Source organism: Tinamus guttatus, unplaced genomic scaffold, assembly GCF_059628265.1.
Source record: "Tinamus guttatus ecotype Peru unplaced genomic scaffold, ASM5962826v1 Tinamus_guttatus_pri_ptg000014l, whole genome shotgun sequence".
Lineage (NCBI taxonomy): Eukaryota > Metazoa > Chordata > Aves > Tinamiformes > Tinamidae > Tinamus > Tinamus guttatus.
Genome location: NW_028288548.1, coordinates 968,690 through 986,100, shown reverse-complemented (window position 1 = coordinate 986,100; position 17,411 = coordinate 968,690). Strand labels below are relative to the sequence as shown.

The window sequence follows — 17,411 nt, the reverse complement described above, 5'->3', positions numbered from 1 at the left end:
GTGGCAGGGCAGTTATATTGGTTACATACTACTAATTTTCTGTGACTTTTCAACCTGCAAGTGCCTAATGGATTTCAGTAGTAAATTCCCTTTTCACAGTGTGCAGCTGTATAGCTGGGCCAGAGTAGCTTAATTCTCTCCTGACACTAGTATTAGCAACAAAGTCTGGATTCCAGAATTGGCTTGGACAAATCCAATTTTTGAAAAATATGCAAAAAAAAAAGATATAAAAGTATTTGCTGACATCTGGATGACCTGCAATTAACTGTGAAGCAGTGTTGCTGCACTATCATGCCAGAAATCATTTCCTACCACTCAGCACAGCCAGCATATACCAGGAGGGCAGAAAGGAGGGCCCTGCAGCGAGTCCCACAGCTTTTATGTGAAAACCTTTCCGATGAGTCAGCCTCTCTGGCCTCTAGCTTGTGTGCTGGAAGGGATGGTTTTGTCATTGGAGAATCCTACTGCGAATTTCATTTTAGTCGTGGCCATCATGTGCCTGGGGTTTATTTGTGAGAGGAAAGCTGCCTTATTAATTCTGATGGAAAATGTCTGAGAAGACGTTTGGAATGTGCTTGCCACACTTGCGGGAGCAAAGAGCAGGGTCTCCTCACGCTGCACAAGCCTAATTGCTCTCATCCATCTTTTGATTTTTGCTCTGAGCTCCGAGGAGCTCTCTGCTCCTTAGGGGGGACCCTCTGCTTCCCTGCAGCTGCAGCCGTTGCCCTTGGCCTTTGCTCTGCCCTGGGCCCAGGGAGGCCCCTCCTGGCACCGGCTCTCAGACGGGCTCTTTGCAGGTCCTCGCGCAGGCCATCAAGGCAGCCAAGGAGCAGCACCCGGACATGTCGGTGACCAAGGTGGTCGTGCACCAGGAGACGGAGATCGCCGAGGAGTAGCCGGGCTGCGTGAGTAGGGAGCGACGCGGCGCCCGGAGCGGGACTCGCCTCGGCGCGGGCTGGTTCACGTGTGGGGGTGGAAGAAAAGGCCGCTCTGCGGGCTGGGGCTTTAACCCTCTGTTAAATCAAGGGGCCTCCACACCTAATTCAAGGTGACACTTGGTCCAACGGTCTGAGGACTTGCAACACTTGGATCTTAGGCTGGAAACTGGCCCTTTAGGGAAAGGAAGAGTGTTTGAGTTAGGACAGCAGCTCCGAGCCTCGGGTCCTGTGTGCCAGAACCCAAAGCTCGTCTTCCCTTTCCATTTTTCAGATGATGCTGAGGATAAGGGAAGCAGTTTCCTCTCCTTCATTGAAGGTCAGTGCTTATAGCGTGGCCTCTTCCTCTCTCTCCAGGACATGTTCCTTCCAGACAGAGCACGGCGGGGAAAGAAACCCAGCAAACCTACAAGAAACTACCTGGAGCACAAAGACCTCAACCTTACCGGGCGTGCGCGCAGACGCTGCACAGTCAGAACAGTCATATCACGTAGTGGGAGTCGCGCTTTGACATTTTACTTGGGATTTTCCAGACTCCAATGGATCCTCTTGGATATAGTTTTTTGTTGTTTTTTTATATCTATATATATTGTGACAAACAGTATGCCATATTTCTAACTGTACTGAACATTTTTTACAGGTTTTCAATTTTGCATTCCCTCTCCCGCAATAGCCTCCACAGCTACAGGAGGGCTCTAAAGCGTTGGATTTTTTCTCCTTTTTTAAGTCTTTCCCCCCACCTCGTTAGGCGCAGCGGAGCGCGGCCGCCCGCACACGCGCGCGGAGCGCGGACGTTGCACGACCGCCGGGTCCTTCTGCCAGCAGAGACGTTTTAAAGAGTCAGCCTTGAGTTTGTGCCGCGTTTTTTGCCCCTCGCTTGTTTTAGGACCCTGGCGGCTCCGGGGGCACCTCCCGCAGGCTGAATTTCCTCGGGGTTTCGGCCTGGCGCTGTTTGATCGCAGTAGGGTTGGGTGGCCCAAGAGTATCCCCCCATCTCCGTAGTTGACTTAGGTTTAAGGACTACTGGAAGTTGCTTCGAGTATCTGATACTGTGAATTGTAGAGCTTTAAGAGAGCTGTGCTCGGGGCCCTCGCCCTCCTCCGCGCAGCTCTGCTCCCTCCCCGCTCGTGTTTCCTAGATGCCATTAAGTTAAAGCACCCTTAGAAGTGTGTGTTTGAGATGTGTTGACTCTGGATGCTATTAAGGCTTATGCAGCATTCACAGTTACTGTTTTTTTTTCAGTGTCATAGTTTTTCCACTTGTTTGTGTTCTTGGTTTTTAAATAAGGTTTTTTAAGTCCCTTTTTCCCCCCCTCCTTCCTCTCAGTGCTATTTAAAGCTGAACACGTTACCCACATATCAGGACAAAGGTGTTGCAACCTACTCTGCTTTAGTGTAGAGCCCCTTTAGACAGTCCCTTGGGGACGTGGAGGCCGCTCCGGGGCGGCCGGTGCGAGGCCATGGTCGGTGGCGGGTTCTGCTCGCCGCGATGGACTCGGCTCCTTGCTGCCTGTTTTGGCTTGGTGGCCACCACGCTGGGATGAAAGACCAGGGCTGGAGCAGCTGCAGCTTCAGGCTTAGCTTCCAGACCACCTAAAAACGACTTTTTAACAGCACCTCATGCACCACTTGCTTGTGCAATTGCAGCGACTGGAGTGTCTGCAAGTTTATGGCTTCCTCTTGCAATCACTTTTCAAGCATCTTTGAAGAGGAACCTGCAGCTGGGTGGAGAGGACCCTAAAACTCACCCATTTTCCCCATTGCATCGTGACTTGGGTTCTCCTGCTCCTCCTCCTCTTCCTCGCTGCTGCTGCTGGAGTTCTGCTCGTGTCCTGGTTTCTCCTCCCAGCAGGTTGCGCTTTATTTTTTGTTTCTTTGGGGTTCCTTTTTTTAAAAAAAAAATAATAGCTGTGTTGAGAGTCTGCGCAGGCCCCTGGGGACACCCCAGCAGGGCTTTGGGCTGTGGTTTGTCCTGGTGTGACACGCAGGCGGCCGGCGGAGCCCTCCAGGGCACCGGGCAGGCGGCACTAGGAGTTTTCTGCGAGTTTTTAGGTGTGGGTAGCGTGTTCCGGAGCCCGCCGGGCTCAGCTCCGGCCATGGGCACCGGCACTTTAGCCGTCAACAGTCTCTGACTTAGAGTAGGGCTTGCGCAGCCTCTGCGATGCGGGTGTGATTTCCACGAGGCAGTCGGTGCTGGCTGGAGACGCCGAGAAGCCGCTGGAGCTGCCGCCCTTGGTTCTCCGCACGGCTCCGGTGGGCGCCAGCTCCTGGCAGGCGCATCCTCGGCATCCCGGGCTGCTTCTTGGCATCAGGGCAGAGCTCAGGTGCCCCAGCTACGTCCCAAGAGCCCTTCCCTCCCCTCGGCCGATCCCTAGCGCGCGGGAGCCTCCGCTCGCCGCCTTGGGCCTCCTCGGGTGGCGCTTGCCTTAACCGACCGTCGCGCCGGGCACCTGCCCCGTGACCTCCTGCGCCCGCCGTTATTTTTTGCCACTTGCTTCTTCCTTGTGTTCTCGCCCTGTAGCAGCTGATCCAGCTGAAGGCGGGCCTGCAGAGCGGTTGTTTCGGAGGATTTATTTTACCCGTAGCAGATCATTGCCCTAATGTGATGTATTAAGTTTCTCCGTAGCACTTAGAGGTGCTTGGTAGCCCCGAGACGGAGGGGAGCGCGATGCTCCCGTAGCGCGATGCTCCCAGTGCCCTCGGGTATCCCAGGGACCGAGTGCGTTGGAAAGAGCCAAACATCTCCCTCAGCAGATACATAAATGTCCTAGGGCTCGGAAGCCTGTTGGCCTGAGAGTTGGTTCCTTCTTAAGGGGTCCTAGAATAACGTAATCCTAATATCTATTACTTTTTCGGCTGGATTTTGGATGACCATCTCCATGTCTCGCTTCATTTCTTGCTTTTATTTAAGCAACTCAGAGCGCAGTCGCTCCCTGGGGCGATTCCTCCCCATCCCGTAGCTTTCCCCACATCCGCCCGCACAGGAGGGATTTCCAGCCTTCCGGAGCCTCTCCGGCAGCCAGGGCTGCGTACGCGGAGCTGGAAAAACACGCGGCAGCCTGGGAAGAAGATGGAAGAGCTTCCTGCAGCACCAGCCTCCAAGCCCCTACGTAGCTTCCTGCACCCGCCCGCGCCCTCCCTCCTGCCCAAACCCGGCTCCCAGCGCGTTACCTATTCCTGGAGGCAAAGCGACTCTAAAGGTCTATTTATATGAATGTTCCCAGCTCTTCCCAGTCCACAAATTCACCTAGAGACTCTCTCGATTGTATAATAGACATTATATGGAAGCTATTTATATATGAATGAATGTTTTTATAGAGAGGGAGGCAAGGAGCTCGTGGTGCAGGAAGCGCCGAGCATCAGCGCTGCGTTAGCGAGGGACGGGCTGGTTTCTGCTTTCCATAAACTGTGGTTTGCCGATTTCCTAACTGTACAATGCCCTTAGGAGGTGGTAGTGGCCCCGACCTTAGAGATTCAACTTGTATTTAATTTAAAAAAAAAAAAAAAAGTTTTTTTTAGGTGAGAATACGAAGGAGCTTTGTAAAAAATTTTTAAGGCAATTGTGATCTGTCTAGGTTAGCCGTTTCCACTCTTTATAAAAATAGGAACTTTTCAAGACAGAAGAATTGGCAAATCTTTATAGACCGATTAGCGAGCGGCGGGAGCTGGTCTTTTGGACTTCCATAGCAAAGCAAAGGGAAAGTTGCTGTAGCAGTTAGACAGACATAAGTGTTCTGTATTGCTTCCTGTATTGCATTTTTCCAATAAATTTTCAAATAAAACCCATCGTCCTGGCTCAAAAGCCTCTCATTCCATGCTGGCCACCAACCCACTGGGGAGAAGCTGCCCCAAAGCACCCGTGTCGGGAAGCGCAGGATTTATTTAGTGGCCGTATTCAAGGCACATGAGTCCCGGCTCCGTCGGAGCAGAGGGATGGGGGCGTGGGATCCGCGGGCTGCGCACGGAGATGCCCCAAACGTGCCCTGCGTCCCCTGTGCCACCCGCAGAGCATCCCGCCCTCAGCAGCACCAGCGCCCTGGCCCGGCGCTCGCGGCAATGAGCCGGCCCCAGCGGGACCAACTGCCACCTCCGAGCCGGGACCGAGACCCCCTTCCCTTTTCCGCCTCCAAAACCACAGCACTGGGAAAAGGCTCCGCTGGATCCATTTTTCCCAGCCGGCCACACCGAGCACGATGCGTCGCCTCTGCCAGGCCTCCCCACGTCACCCTCCGGGGCTGGCAGCTCCGCTGGAGAAGAACAAGGTACATCTACAGCGCTGACAACATTTAATCAGCGGCGGCAACGCAGGCCAAGCGCCCCGACCTCCGGGGCAAAGACAGGCTGTTCCGGCGGCGCGCGGCCGCCTTGGCTCGCGCGCCGGCACAGGGAGCGCTTTGGATCTCTGCCCCTCGAGCAGCGGCTCCATCCCGCCCGGCACAGCGCCCGTGCACGGAGATTCACAGCTTTGCCCGGGCGTCTGGGGAGCTTCGTGCCCCTCGCTGCTGCCCTTTGCTGCTTTCCCCATGTGGTTCCCAAAAACAAAGCGTTTTTTCCCTCTCGCTCCATTCTTTTCCCTCTCGCTCCATGTGGCCAGTTTGGACCTTTGGATGCTGGGTGTCAGCAGAGAGGGACATTTTCTATCCTCCAGCATAGACAGATGGCCAAAAAAAATCCCCATTCTGCTGCGGGGTCGATGTCAAGCTGCAACCTTGCTGCAATCAAGTGCAAACTGCCCTGGGCCTGGGCTGCTTCCTGAGCAGGATGAGGGAGAAAAGTGGCACTGTGCAAGGTTTGGCATCGCCTTTTATGCCAGGAAAAGGGGGGATTTGCATGGAGGAGGCAGGTTTGGCCCCGGGATGTGCTGCTGGATGTGACAGGACTTTCCCCCTGCAAAACGCTCTGGTCTTGTTGAAGACGCTCGCTGCATCGGCCCTGGGAAACGGCACAGCAGCTCCTGTTCCTGTTTGAGAGACAGGGTAGAAATGCAATGGAAAAAAAGGAAAAAAAAGAAACATGCCAAGTTGTCAAACTTGAGGAAAACATGTTGTGGAAAACACTGATTCTTCTAAAAACAGTGCAGAGCACTTTTGTTTCTTGTGGGCTTTTGAATCCGACTTCCCAGTGACGGAGCCAAGAGCAGTAATGACCGAGGGCTGGGGAGGCCGGGGAGCAGCCCCGGCTCCGTGCCCTGGCTGCGACTCCCGCGGGTGTCCCGGCTGGAGCACCCGGACTCGGCGAAACGCTGGCTGGGAAGATGCCCTGCGGCAGGACACAGCCGGCCCACAAGGAGCCAGCGCCTCTGCTCTCCTAGAAGCTAAACGGGGAAGTTTACTTAAACATCCCCCAGACTTTCCTACTCGGCACTTCAGCGTTTCTCGGAGCGCTGCAGGACACGGTAAGTAGCGCGTCCCCACTGCACCCGCAACCCCAAGGAGCGCTCGCCCTGTTTATTCGAAGAGAAGTTTCTCACTTGGCAGTATGTCAAGGCACAAGCCAAGCCTGAGGCCAGGGAGGCTCTTGGGGCATCTAACCCGGTTATGTCCCCGTAAAGGGCTCCTGTGGGCCTTGCTCTGCGGGCAGATGCTCTTCACTAAGGGGGACTTCGGTGACATGAGTGCTACACAAGAGCAAGGACCTGGGGAGGGGACAGGTTGTCCCTCTGATGCACAGCCCCAAGCAGGTCCTCAGTCCATGACACACCTGCACACAGTGCCCAACCTGAGCATCCCAGGGACCAGCTTCTCACAGGCACCTTGCTGGAGAAGTGCAGGATACCAAGAGACATGACCTGCTCTGTGGTGACTCATGGGGACAGTGGCACCTTCCTAAGCCCTAAGATGTAGCGAGGAAGAGCAGGAAGGAAACTCAAGTCCCTTCAGCTGCGGTGGCCCCAGGTGACAGGCTCCCCAGAGCTGCCAGTCGCTGAGCAGCAGGCTGTGTGCCCACCTGCATCTCCCCAGCAAGAACAAGCCTTGTGCTCACCAGTGCCCAGCTGCTCCTCCAGGTGTGCAGAGAGGGGTCAGGTAGTGCCCTTACCCATTGACTACACTTCACAAGCAGCTCCAGCTCTCTGGAAAGAGCTGAGACCTCTGGGTTATCTTCCCAACCTGAACCCGGATGGAGGCAGCTGGGCCTTGGAGAGCTACAAAACCTAGGGCTCTGGTTCAGGTTCTGCTTAGCCGAACTGGGAAAAGCAGGAAGGGAAAGGGTGAAGGGTGTGTAGCGTGCGAGCCAAGGCGACGGTCAACGAGCAGAGGAAAACCAGCTGTGCCCACATGCCAGGAGCTGTAGCTGGGGCTCTCCTTAAACCATGACGCTTAAGACCAAGTGATGTGTCTTGATAACACTGCTGTGCCGGGCAGCACCAATCTCTGTCCCTCCCTGGGCAACAGGCACTAGAAGATGGTGTCACTTGACCCGTGACGAATGCTCGCACCCCGAACTATGCTCCCCAAAGAGGTCTTTATGGAAACGTAACCCACACTGACCTTCTTGCCTTCTCAATAAGGACTTTACGGGGCACAGTGGCTTTGCAAGCTAGGGGCACGACAGATTTTTACCTGGATCTGAGACCAATATAGACACTTTAAAGAGAGGAGAAACTTTTTTTCAAGGGTTGGAAATCGGTCACAATTAAATCATGGCTTTTCTCCAGGAAAGGAAAAAAAAAACACCTCTCCACATCCATCTTTAACGCACACATTTCCATGTGCTTCCAGGCTAAATTCAGAGCTGGCAGTCACTGGGAGACACTCCAGCGAGCCAACGCAAGCAGGGACATTGCGCTGGCGTCCTTGTGTTAGACAAAGCTTGGGCAATGTGTCTGATCACAGCAAACGGAGGCCTCACTGTTCTCAACCTTGTGCTTATTCCTGGGATCCCACCAGCAGCAAAGCGACCTCCAGAAAAGCGACTTTCTGGTGGCAACATGCATGGAAACCAGCTGCTCTTGGCACAACTCCCCATCCCGAGCAGCCTTAAGGCAGAACTACAAGCCAAGTCGTACCTTGTGGCATTCAGATAACATTTAATAGCCCCATCAGGCTCACGTGCTCTGGGCAAGCAAATTTGGCGGTAGGCTGTGTGAGGGGGCCCACCTCAAGCCTCCCCACCACCCACTTTGGCCCCACTGAAATAAAGTGCCATCAGGGCCACCAGGACATCCCTCGCCCTGGTCCCCGTCTCAGCTCGGGGTCAGGTTCAAGTGAGGTTTCTTCCATGAAAGACACTGGGACCAGGGCTAGTAAGGCAAGGCCGAGGGCATCCACCGAGGACCCGGTCAAGGAATGGGCAGCCTCTGGGGAGACAGGGACATCCCCCTTGTGTGGAGTCTTGCGAGTTGGGACCTCCCTCCAGCACTGCAACATCCACTTGAAGGAAGAGCCACCCCAACCCCGTCCCCAAAGGGATGCGGGCAGGAGGGCAGGCGGGAGGAAGCCGGTGTCGGCGGTCAGACCCGCGAGCCCCGCTCCGTTCCCACCTCCCATGAGCCGGGCCTGGCCTCCTGCCTGCCTCGCTGCTCTAGCAGCATGTCTGAGGACTCGCCCGTGTTCCCCAGTTTGGCATAAGCCACCAGGCTGAGGTGATCGAGCCGAGGCCAGCTCCGGTTTTTGCGGTCTTTGATGGGAGCCACCAGCAGCACCCCAGGCCGGCCCAGGTCCAGGGACTTGGAGTGTCCTGGGTTGTGGAGCTGCGGGTCCGAGCTGAGCTCCTCCTCGGTATCCTGAGAGGGAAGGGGTGTCTCCACAGTGGGGGTGACGGGGCAGACGCCCTCCATGCTGATGACAACATGGTTGTCCTGGTGCTCCTGCCCTCTTGGCAATGTGCTGCTGCTGTGGGAGAGGAGGGCCCAAGATGGCCTCTGCGCCTCGGCGGTGGGCTCAGCCGGGCTCCCCTCCGCCGCCCCGCCAGCTGCCAGGGCTACGGGCGCCGCCGCCAGCAGACGGTTGTTGAGCTTGATCACAGGCAGCGCCAGGGTGTTGACAGCAGAGGAAAGGAGGGACTCGGCCCCGGGGCTGAAGGAAAGGTTGAGGTTGCCCTCGGCCGAGTTGCCCGAGCGGACGCTGAGGAGAGAGGCAGAGGGCGACGCGCCATTGTGGTGCAGGAGCTGGGCTGTGGTCTGGAGCCGCTTGGCTCTGTAGCACTCGGACCATTTGCTGCCGGCGCACATCTGGAAGGCCCGGGAGGCGAGGTCCACCTCGTAGCAGCCCTCCACGCCGTCCGCGGGCACCGCCTGGCTTGTCCTCGTCTCACAGTACTTGTCCTCGGCACCGGGCTCTGCAGGGAGGCCCGCGGCCATGCCGTAGAGACCCTTCTGCATGAGCAGGCGGGTCTCCATGTCCCTGTTCTCATAGAGCATGGTGTTGGCACAGATGAAGATGAACAGGCCAATGCCCATGATGACAGGGCCAATGAGTTTGAGCTTCTCGCTATGTGGGAAGTGGCGATTGTGAGCCACCTCCTTCCTCACCTCCCCAGGGCTGCTGGCATTCCCCGAGCCAGCCCCGGCCCGGTGAGGCCAGTAGCCCACCACGGCAATCGTCATGCCCACCAAGACGACGGAGATGCCCACCATGACGAAGACACCTGAGGGCGAGCGCATGCGGAGCTGCGCTTTCACAGTCACCTCTGGCGGGGACTTGCGCCTCCGGCGGCGCCCGCGGCGCCGTGATGGGGCCGCTGCAGCCAGCGCCTTGTTCTCCGCAGCCTCCTGGCTCCTCATGGGGCCATTGGCTTCGGCGTTCTCGGCAGTCATCGCCTCCGCTTCACCGCCTCTTCCTGCAGCGTGGAGAGTGGGGAGAACGGAAGGAGAGAAAGAAGAAGAAGGGTCATCACTAGCAGGTCTGGAGGTCCATGCCCGGCACAGTGTTGGCATCAGGGGAGCAAAGTAAAGGGTCCGAAATGGGTCACGGAGACCTAGGATGCATGCAGAAGGGCTGGTCAGGCTCTGACCATGCAAGGACTCGCGATCACCATGCCCACCGCGACAACGGCACTGGAGACCTGCCTGCCTGGACCATCCCCAAGCCCCGCACGGGGTGATGGATGGGGATGTGGTCAGACAGAAGAACTGCAGCATGGACCTGGTCCAAAGCAGGTCACCGTACTGCTAAACCCCTGCGATTCGGTGACTAAAAGCCATAAAAAATGGATGTGATTAGAAAGCAAACGGCACGCAAGGCCAGCAAAGACAGGACCAGTGACCCGTCCGATTCTGCTCCCGGAGATGAACAAAGCACCAAGAGCCGGCAAACAGGAGGAAAACGAGACACTAAGGGTTTTCTCACAGGCTTAATCATCTTAAGGTGTTATTAGCATTCCCAGGAAGGAATTATTAAAGACATGAGTTTCAGGGTGACAGTGTGTTCCTGGCACAGGGCGTTCAAGCCATGGCAAGCCAACTGAGGAAGATCAATAAAATCAATAAATAAAGAGTGTCCCCCTCAAAAAAAAAAAAAAGAAAGAAAGAGCAAACCTCTGGGTGCAGTTTCACAAGTTTCTTTGGACCAAGGTGAGAATACTGCACTGCAAGGGTGCAAGGGCAAGGTTAGGATAAACCCCACTCTAGAAGCACCCTAATGCGATGGTCACTCTTGAGTTAAAACCTGAGATTTATTTTGTTTGGCAAAACATTTTTGCTTCTAAGGGAAACGAGGGGGCAAGCTAACACTTCCTAAAGGCTGAATTTCTTTCCCCTCCAAATACCCTTATTTAGAGGTCGTTCCCAGCTTTTCTTCATTACCATCTCCGATTCAAGCTAAATGTTATATTAAACCCCTTAAATGCTGTGCTGGCAACTTAGGCAGTGAAAAGTAAGAAGAATCCCAAAGCCCCAGGTATTTTACGAGGGCTCTTGGATGCCTTTTACAGGAGGGTGAAGATAGGAACCCCTCCGGGATGCACATAGGGCCCCTTCCCCGAAGCTGTGATGAACACGCAAGATCAACAGGTCCTATTTTGGGCCACAAGCCTCCGCGGTGCCTCTTTAAACCTAATTCCATGCCTATCTCCTTCAGCTTCCCCTAAGCCCCCGGCTCCCCCCGCGGAGCCGCACGGCCGCCAGCTGCTTCCCGAGGCCGTTCCCGCTCTAACAGCGTGGGCATCGCCCCGCCGTGTCCCCACGGGCCATCGGCTCTGGCCCGCGGGTCACCTGGCTCGTGCCCGTTCTTCCCACGCTCTGCAGGAAGATGTGTATTTTTTCCATGAGGTCAAGAGCGCTACTCTGGGAAGCGGGGATTATTAAAAACTGCCGTGGCAGAAGGGAAGGAGGGACTGCGCCGAGGATGCAGCCGATGCTGTGGATGCTGCGGGTGCCATGGGCGGACGCTGCCCGTTCCCTGGCCTCCCGACCTGGCCCATGTGCTGGCACATGGGGTCCGTGCTCCTGTAGCAGAGCCTGAAACAACATTTTCCCTCTCCGGGCAGCAGGATCCTCCTTTCCCCGGTCGTCGGCGAGCACGGGGTGGGAAGGGATGTGGAGGATGAGGTGAGACGGGCAGAGGACAACTAACCCCTCGCAAGGACCGGCTCAGCCTTCAGCCTCGCCAGCATGGGGGATACCCATGCAGGATCCTTCGAGCAACCAGGGAATCCCCTCGAGCCTCTCCTGTGTCCCCAGCCCGGTGCCCAAATCCCGCTGCTGCCTCCCAGCCCTCCGCCCGCTCCAGCCCCGCGCCTCTCGCCTGCTCTGCGAGCCCGAGAGCCGCGGGCGTTCAGAAGTTGAGTGTTTAATTGCTCATCGCTGCAGACGGTTGTTCCCGGAGTTCAAAACCATTATTTTTATTAATAGACTCCCCAGGGTTATATAAGCACTGGAAAAAAAAAAAAAAAAGAAAAAAAGGAAAAAAAAATCCAACACTGCCGTCAAACTCCCCAGCTCACCGACTCCGATGCTTATGGATTGACGGGCTATTTTCACTCAATGGCGCTAAGTAGGAAAGAGGGCCAGGGGTCCCACCACGGCCTCCATGGCCCCAACCGCCCTCCTCATTTTCCCGGGATTGGACACCTCCAGCACCTGGGAGAATCAGCAGCGTGGAAATGGAAACGTCCTCAGCATCAGGGCGCGGATGACGGCTCAGCTGCCAGTCTGCCGCTTCCCACGTTAAGCTCCCAATCCCTGCAATAAGCCTGTCATTAAAATTAACGCAAATATTCCCCCTAATCCCCCCATCCCACCACGGAGGCCCCATCCTCTCCCGCCTCCTTCGTGGGTAGAGTTGCCTAAAATGTGCCACTAAATCCCAAAACGCTGGACCGGGCACGTTAGGGCCCGGGGAAGGCAGGGAGAGCTGGATGGGCAGATGTGGATGCCAAGTTATCCTGGCCTTGGACCCTGTCCCGGCTGATCTGTGAGTGGGATGCAGAGCTCTGCAGGTTTACACTGATTCTCAGACAACCCCCTGGCCCTTTTCCGGGCGCTTCCCAGGACGTCACTTCTGCTGGAGCCCCTCCGCCAGCCGCTTGCCTGAACTGTAGGGATGGAGCCGGAAGGACCCGCGGATTTTCTGCCTCCGATACGGGCAAGATCCAGCCCTGGCTCCTGTTCGTATCGCCCACCGCTCTGCCCGGAGCAGCCGGGCAGCTCTCTGTGCCCAGGCCTGGAAAAAAGGCTTGGAAAGAAGTGGGAAAAGGAGCCTGCCGCACACCCGAGCCAGCCACCCACTGCAAAAAGCAGGATTTAGGCTGCTGTTAAAGTCCTGAGCAAGCAATTTTCCCCTAAACCGTCGCTCAGGCAGGGAAGAGGGATATAATAACCCACCACCCACCAGCGCAAGGTACCGGGAGTGACAGTCTGACGGCTAAAAATACCCCCCTCTCGAGGCACCCTCCAGCGCTGCCCCCGCGCAGGGGCAGCTACGGGGACGCTGCACAACGCGACGGGGCCCTCCAGGCTGCGTTTTAACCCCTCTTTCCTTCATTATAACCCGAGTGCGCTTCGAAACTGGCTCCAGATTAAAGGGGTCCAGACAGGAGTAGGAAAAATGACAAAGCAGCCAGGGTCTTGCAGCAAGAAGGAAACTTGTGCAACTGCTCAGCCCGCGGCAAAGCGCCGTGCGGGCTTGCCCCTTGCACCCGCCGCTGGTCACACCACGGCGATACCAGCCTGATCCCCAGGGCACTGACAACATCTGCCTCCAGCTCCTTCCAGCCGAGGTTTGACCATGTTTTCATGCCAGGTTTTGCTGCAGATCGAGTGCCCGGGGATGCCCCCACTTCTGTTGGTGACCAAACGGTGGTGGCTCCTCAGCTGGAAACAGCCCCAGTTCTTCTCCCTTCTGCTCGAGGACTTGCAGCCGCTGAGACCTCAGTTTCTCCCAAATCAGAGGACAGAATGGATGAGACCTTTACACGCGGGCTGGTCTCTTGTGACGCTGTAGCTGTACCCGCAGCAGCTCCGGAGACAACCAGCCCCTCCATGGCCGGCGACAGCCCCTTCGCTTGTGCCAAGCCAAGGGGTGGAGAAGCCACTTGCCATTTTTGCCTATCTAGATGCCATGTCCCAGCTGGTGGCATCTAAATAGGCACCAAGGTCAACACAGGCTAGATTGTCCCCAATGGGCAGAGTGACCTGATGGGCAGCAGCGCTTCCCACCCCTTTGTCGCTCAGCCAAAAATCCCGGGATCAACGGGCTCCCATTCACCTTGACCTCCCCAAACCGCCCTGTCTCCGAATCGGGGCCACCCGCTCCGATCCTTTGCACCCCGCGGGCAAAGGGAGCGGGCGGCACATCCAGCCGCTTGCTAATTGCGGCGCTTGCCTTACCCAGATTTGCTCTGCTAATTAGACTAATCTCTCCGGCTGGGAAATGAGCTCCGGTCACCCATCCCTACAGGATCAAGCAAGTTAGACGGTCACTTAACTCACGCCAGGGACCTTAAAAGCGGGTTGTGTTTCCTCGCTGCTCCCGATGGCTCATTGTTCCACCAGACAATAGAAACAGCCGCTAATCTTATGTTTCTCCTCCAAGATGATTCCGAAACCAGGACATCTGCATTGCTCAACTTTTTTGATATGAACCAGATGCAAATAATTAATAAATCCTAAGTCGAGATAATGCGGGAGTCTAAATTTAAACTGAGAAGGGTTTTCTAATGTCGCTGCGTTCCTGCCTCGGAGGGGAAGGAGGAGCAGGGAGCACAGAGGGATTTCCTGGGAAAATTCCTGCCGCCAGGAAGCTGTGCAGGGCAGCCGAGGTATCCAGAGGCGCGGGCTGCACCCAAGCTCCTCACTAGCAAATCTCCACGGTCAGGAAAGAGGGAAAGAGCAAAAATAAACACACGCAGGCTGGGATTTCCAGGGAATTAGGACCAAACTCCTCCTGAATTTGGCACCTTCTCTCCCGCTCCTTTGAAAATCTCCGCCAGGGAGGGGGGAGGAAAGGAGTCGACTCCAGGGGCTGCCAAGTCCTGGGTGCTCCCAGGCACGGAGCGAGTTTGCACAAACAGGAGCCACCTCCTGTGCTGAGGGATGGACGCCCTGAGCTGGCATCTCCGGCCCGTTCCCAGCCCAGTGCCCTGCTGGCTCCGGCGTTTTTGCCTCGCGGCTCCCAGGCTCCCTGTCTTTGCTTCCCCCACGGTGGCCACGCATGTGATGCCCCACGGAGCGATGTCCCTTGGCCCGAAGCCTTCACTTGGGGCCTGGCGCTGACCCTCGCTCGCCCTGGGCCACCAAGCACCTCCGGGTACGGACGATCCCTCCGGCTGCTCCGAGCGCCTCCGGCTGCTCAGATGCCTCCGCGCTGGGGACGAGGATGTGAAGCCCCTGGACCCACCCCCCCCAGCCCCGGCAAGGCCCGGCGGGCGGCCGAGAGCCACCTCGGCACGTCCCAAGGGCCCGGTGCTCCCAAACTCCGGCGGCAGCTCCCGCTTAGGGGGCCCCGCGCTCCCCCCCGCGCTGCCCGGACGGGGCGAGAGACGCCGGGAAAGAGGGGAAAAAGTGCCGGGAGCTGCGGGCGTTGCAGCCCCCGCGGGGCCGTGAGTGTGAGCGTGAGTGTGAGTGTGAGTGCGAGCGTGAGTGTGAGCGTGGCCCCCCGCCCGCCCCAGCCCCGCTTACCGGCGGCCGCCGAGCCGAGCGCCTCCCGCCGGGACCGCGACCGCGATCGGGACCGGGGCCGGGACCGGGGCCGGGGCCGGGGCGGCGCCGCCTCCGCCGGCCCCGGCGGGCGCTGCGGGCCATGGAGAGCGGCGGAGCCCGGCGCGCGCGGCGGCCCCGAGCGCCCCGCGCCGCCGCCGCCCGGGACAGCGCGCGGGGCGGGCGGGAGGCGCCGCGGCCCTTCCCGTCCCTCCCCGGCCCTTCCCCGCGCTCCGCTCCCCGCCCCGCCGCCCCCCGCCGGGCAGCGGCGAGAGGAGCCCGCGGGGCCGCGCGCGGAGGCGGCGGGGGGGGACGGGGACCGGGACTGGGGACGGGACCGCGGGGGGTGTCGCTCAGGGCAGGGCACGAGCAGACGCGGAGATCCCGGTGCTCCAGCGGCTCCGTCTCCGGCTCTGCCGAGCCGGGAGCGTCTCCGAGTGCGGCCGCTGCACGAAGCGGCTCCCGCTGCGCCTGGGCCCGCGACACCCTTTGCGTCCAGCTCGGAAGTTGCCGGCGAGTTTTTGCTCCGGAATAAACGCGATCCCAAGTTCCCCTCCCTGCTAACAGGCGCCCGCAGGCAGTGCTGGAAGCGCCTTGTGGAGGCGCTTTCCCCTCCGGCCGCGTCCCAAGGCAGGAGCCGCTGGGAGCCCAGGCCTTTCCCTCCCTTTGCAGGCGGGAGGTGATGCCGGCAGCCCCTCCGTCCGGCGCCGAGCATCGGATGTGGGCAGCTCAACCCGGCCTCCACGCACATCCCAGCGCACTGAGCCCCGGCACGCTGGGCTGGGCACTGCCGCAGAGGCTGAGCCCCGATGGGGCTCATCACAGCGACGCTCGGCAGCAGAAAGGCTGTTTATGGGGTCTCTGCCTAGAGAGGTCCCAACGTTCCTCCTCCTAACCCTGGCTGTGGTCAATGCGAAGCATCAAAACGGATTGCCGCTCTCCCAGGGGAACCGTGAATCCCGATTGGGCCCCATAGCGGCAAGGGCTGCTCCGGGCTTGGCACGCGCTGCTCCTGGCCCATCTCCGGCAGGGAAGCAGCACCCGGCACCCGCCACAGGAGCGGGAGAAGCGCCGCTCCGGGCAGGCGGGTCACGCTGGGCTCCATCCTTGGTATGGCCAGGGCCCCTCCGGCCTCGCCGCCATCCCAGGGAAACTGGTGCCTCCGAGGAAGCCGTGACCTCGGCCCGGGCTCTACCTGGCACTGCGGGGGCCAGCACAGGAGGTGCTCCCTGGCCGTGGGCTCAGGCCGCTTCCCGGCGCTTCAGGAGAGGGCGGGCAGCATTCCAGACATCTCCCACAGAGATGGGAACAGCACGAGACAGGGTGGAAGAAAACAACCCACGTCCTGGCTCCATCTTAAAGAGAGAAACAAAAATTCTGCTGGTGCTGGGCACCTCCCTGCTGGTGTTCGGGAAGGAGGGGAGCCCGAGGGGCCTCTCCCCAGCTCTCGGGATCTGCCGAAGCCGCCTCTGCTCTCTGATGTCTCCGGGATTGAGCCTGGATACCAGGAATGCTGGGGACTGAGGCGGGAGAAAGCGAGAGCCGTGATGGCAGCCAGGATCTTGGATCACAGAGCAGGAATGTTGTTGTGGAGCAGCTTGGAGCTCGGGGTGGGGATGACTCACTCCGGAGAACATCCAGCTGCCGGAGCGCGGACTTGGCACCCGCTGGCGGCGGCCGCACAAACCTTCCCGGTTAACAGAGCTGGGAGAGAGGATCCGCCGTGCCGGATCCACCTGGGATCCGTGCTGGGACCACTTCCCGGGAGGCATCTGGGGATGCGGGAGCGCAAAGCGATGCCCCCAGGCAGCCGTGATTGACTAACAGCAGCTCCGAGCAGGGTCCTCCTCAGAGCGGGACCCTGCGCTGGGGCTCCTGGGCACCAGCCATGCTCGGCCCTATCGCCCCGCTCCAGCGCATCCCCCACGGCAGTGTCCCGGGATGGAGCCCTGTGCTGGAGAATCGTCCGTCCCCTATGGCACAATCCCGGGATGGAGCCTTGGGATGGAGAACCATCCGTCTCCCCTAGTCGTGGGGAAACTGAGGCACGGGACGTGTCGGCCGAGCTCCTGCTCGGGAAGGGCTGATGTGGTCCCAGCGGATGCGCACGAGCTCGTCCTGCAGAATCTGCCAGGAGTCGCTCTGCAAATGCAAAACCTGCCCTGGAAAAAGGAATTATCTCCTGCTTTTCCATAAGAACTCGGAAAAGCCTTGAGCTCTGGCGCTGTCATTCGTTCTCATGCATCGGAAAAGCTGAACGTTTTCGCAGATTACTAAAAGTCAACTGAATTTGCAAAACAAGGGAGCAGAGCTGATTTAACGTATTTTGAAAGCTTAAAGCTAAGTGACAAAGTTTCCTGCTCTGATTTTCAGCATCTCTTCCGCACTGCCATGTAAAGCAGT

At 58.3% G+C, this 17,411-nt stretch overlaps 2 protein-coding genes and 1 long non-coding RNA gene across 3 annotated transcripts in view; 1 reads left to right on the top strand and 2 right to left on the bottom strand.

The window, feature by feature from the left end:
• Positions 1-1,392, top strand: part of EPB41 (erythrocyte membrane protein band 4.1) — a 35,499-nt gene extending 34,107 nt beyond the window's left edge. The window contains exons 22-23 of the mRNA XM_088523496.1: positions 798-909; positions 1,293-1,392. Of these exons, the coding sequence (XP_088379622.1) occupies positions 798-896 (99 nt within the window). The 3' untranslated portion in view covers positions 897-909; positions 1,293-1,392. The remainder of the gene's footprint in view (positions 1-797; positions 910-1,292) is intronic.
• The window catches only part of LOC148596322 (uncharacterized), a 172,013-nt gene that overhangs the window by 37,068 nt on the left and 117,534 nt on the right, over positions 1-17,411 (bottom strand). The window lies entirely within an intron of this gene.
• Positions 8,385-9,713, bottom strand: TMEM200B (transmembrane protein 200B). Its single transcript, XM_088523443.1, has one exon. The coding sequence runs from the start codon at positions 9,687-9,689 to the stop codon at positions 8,385-8,387; it is 1,305 nt and encodes a 434-aa protein (XP_088379569.1). The 5' UTR covers positions 9,690-9,713.

Excerpts from the sequence above, each read along its gene's own strand:
- TMEM200B (XM_088523443.1), bottom strand. The coding sequence starts at position 9,689 with ATGACTGCCGAGAACGCCGAAGCCAATGGCCCCATGAGGAGCCAGGAG.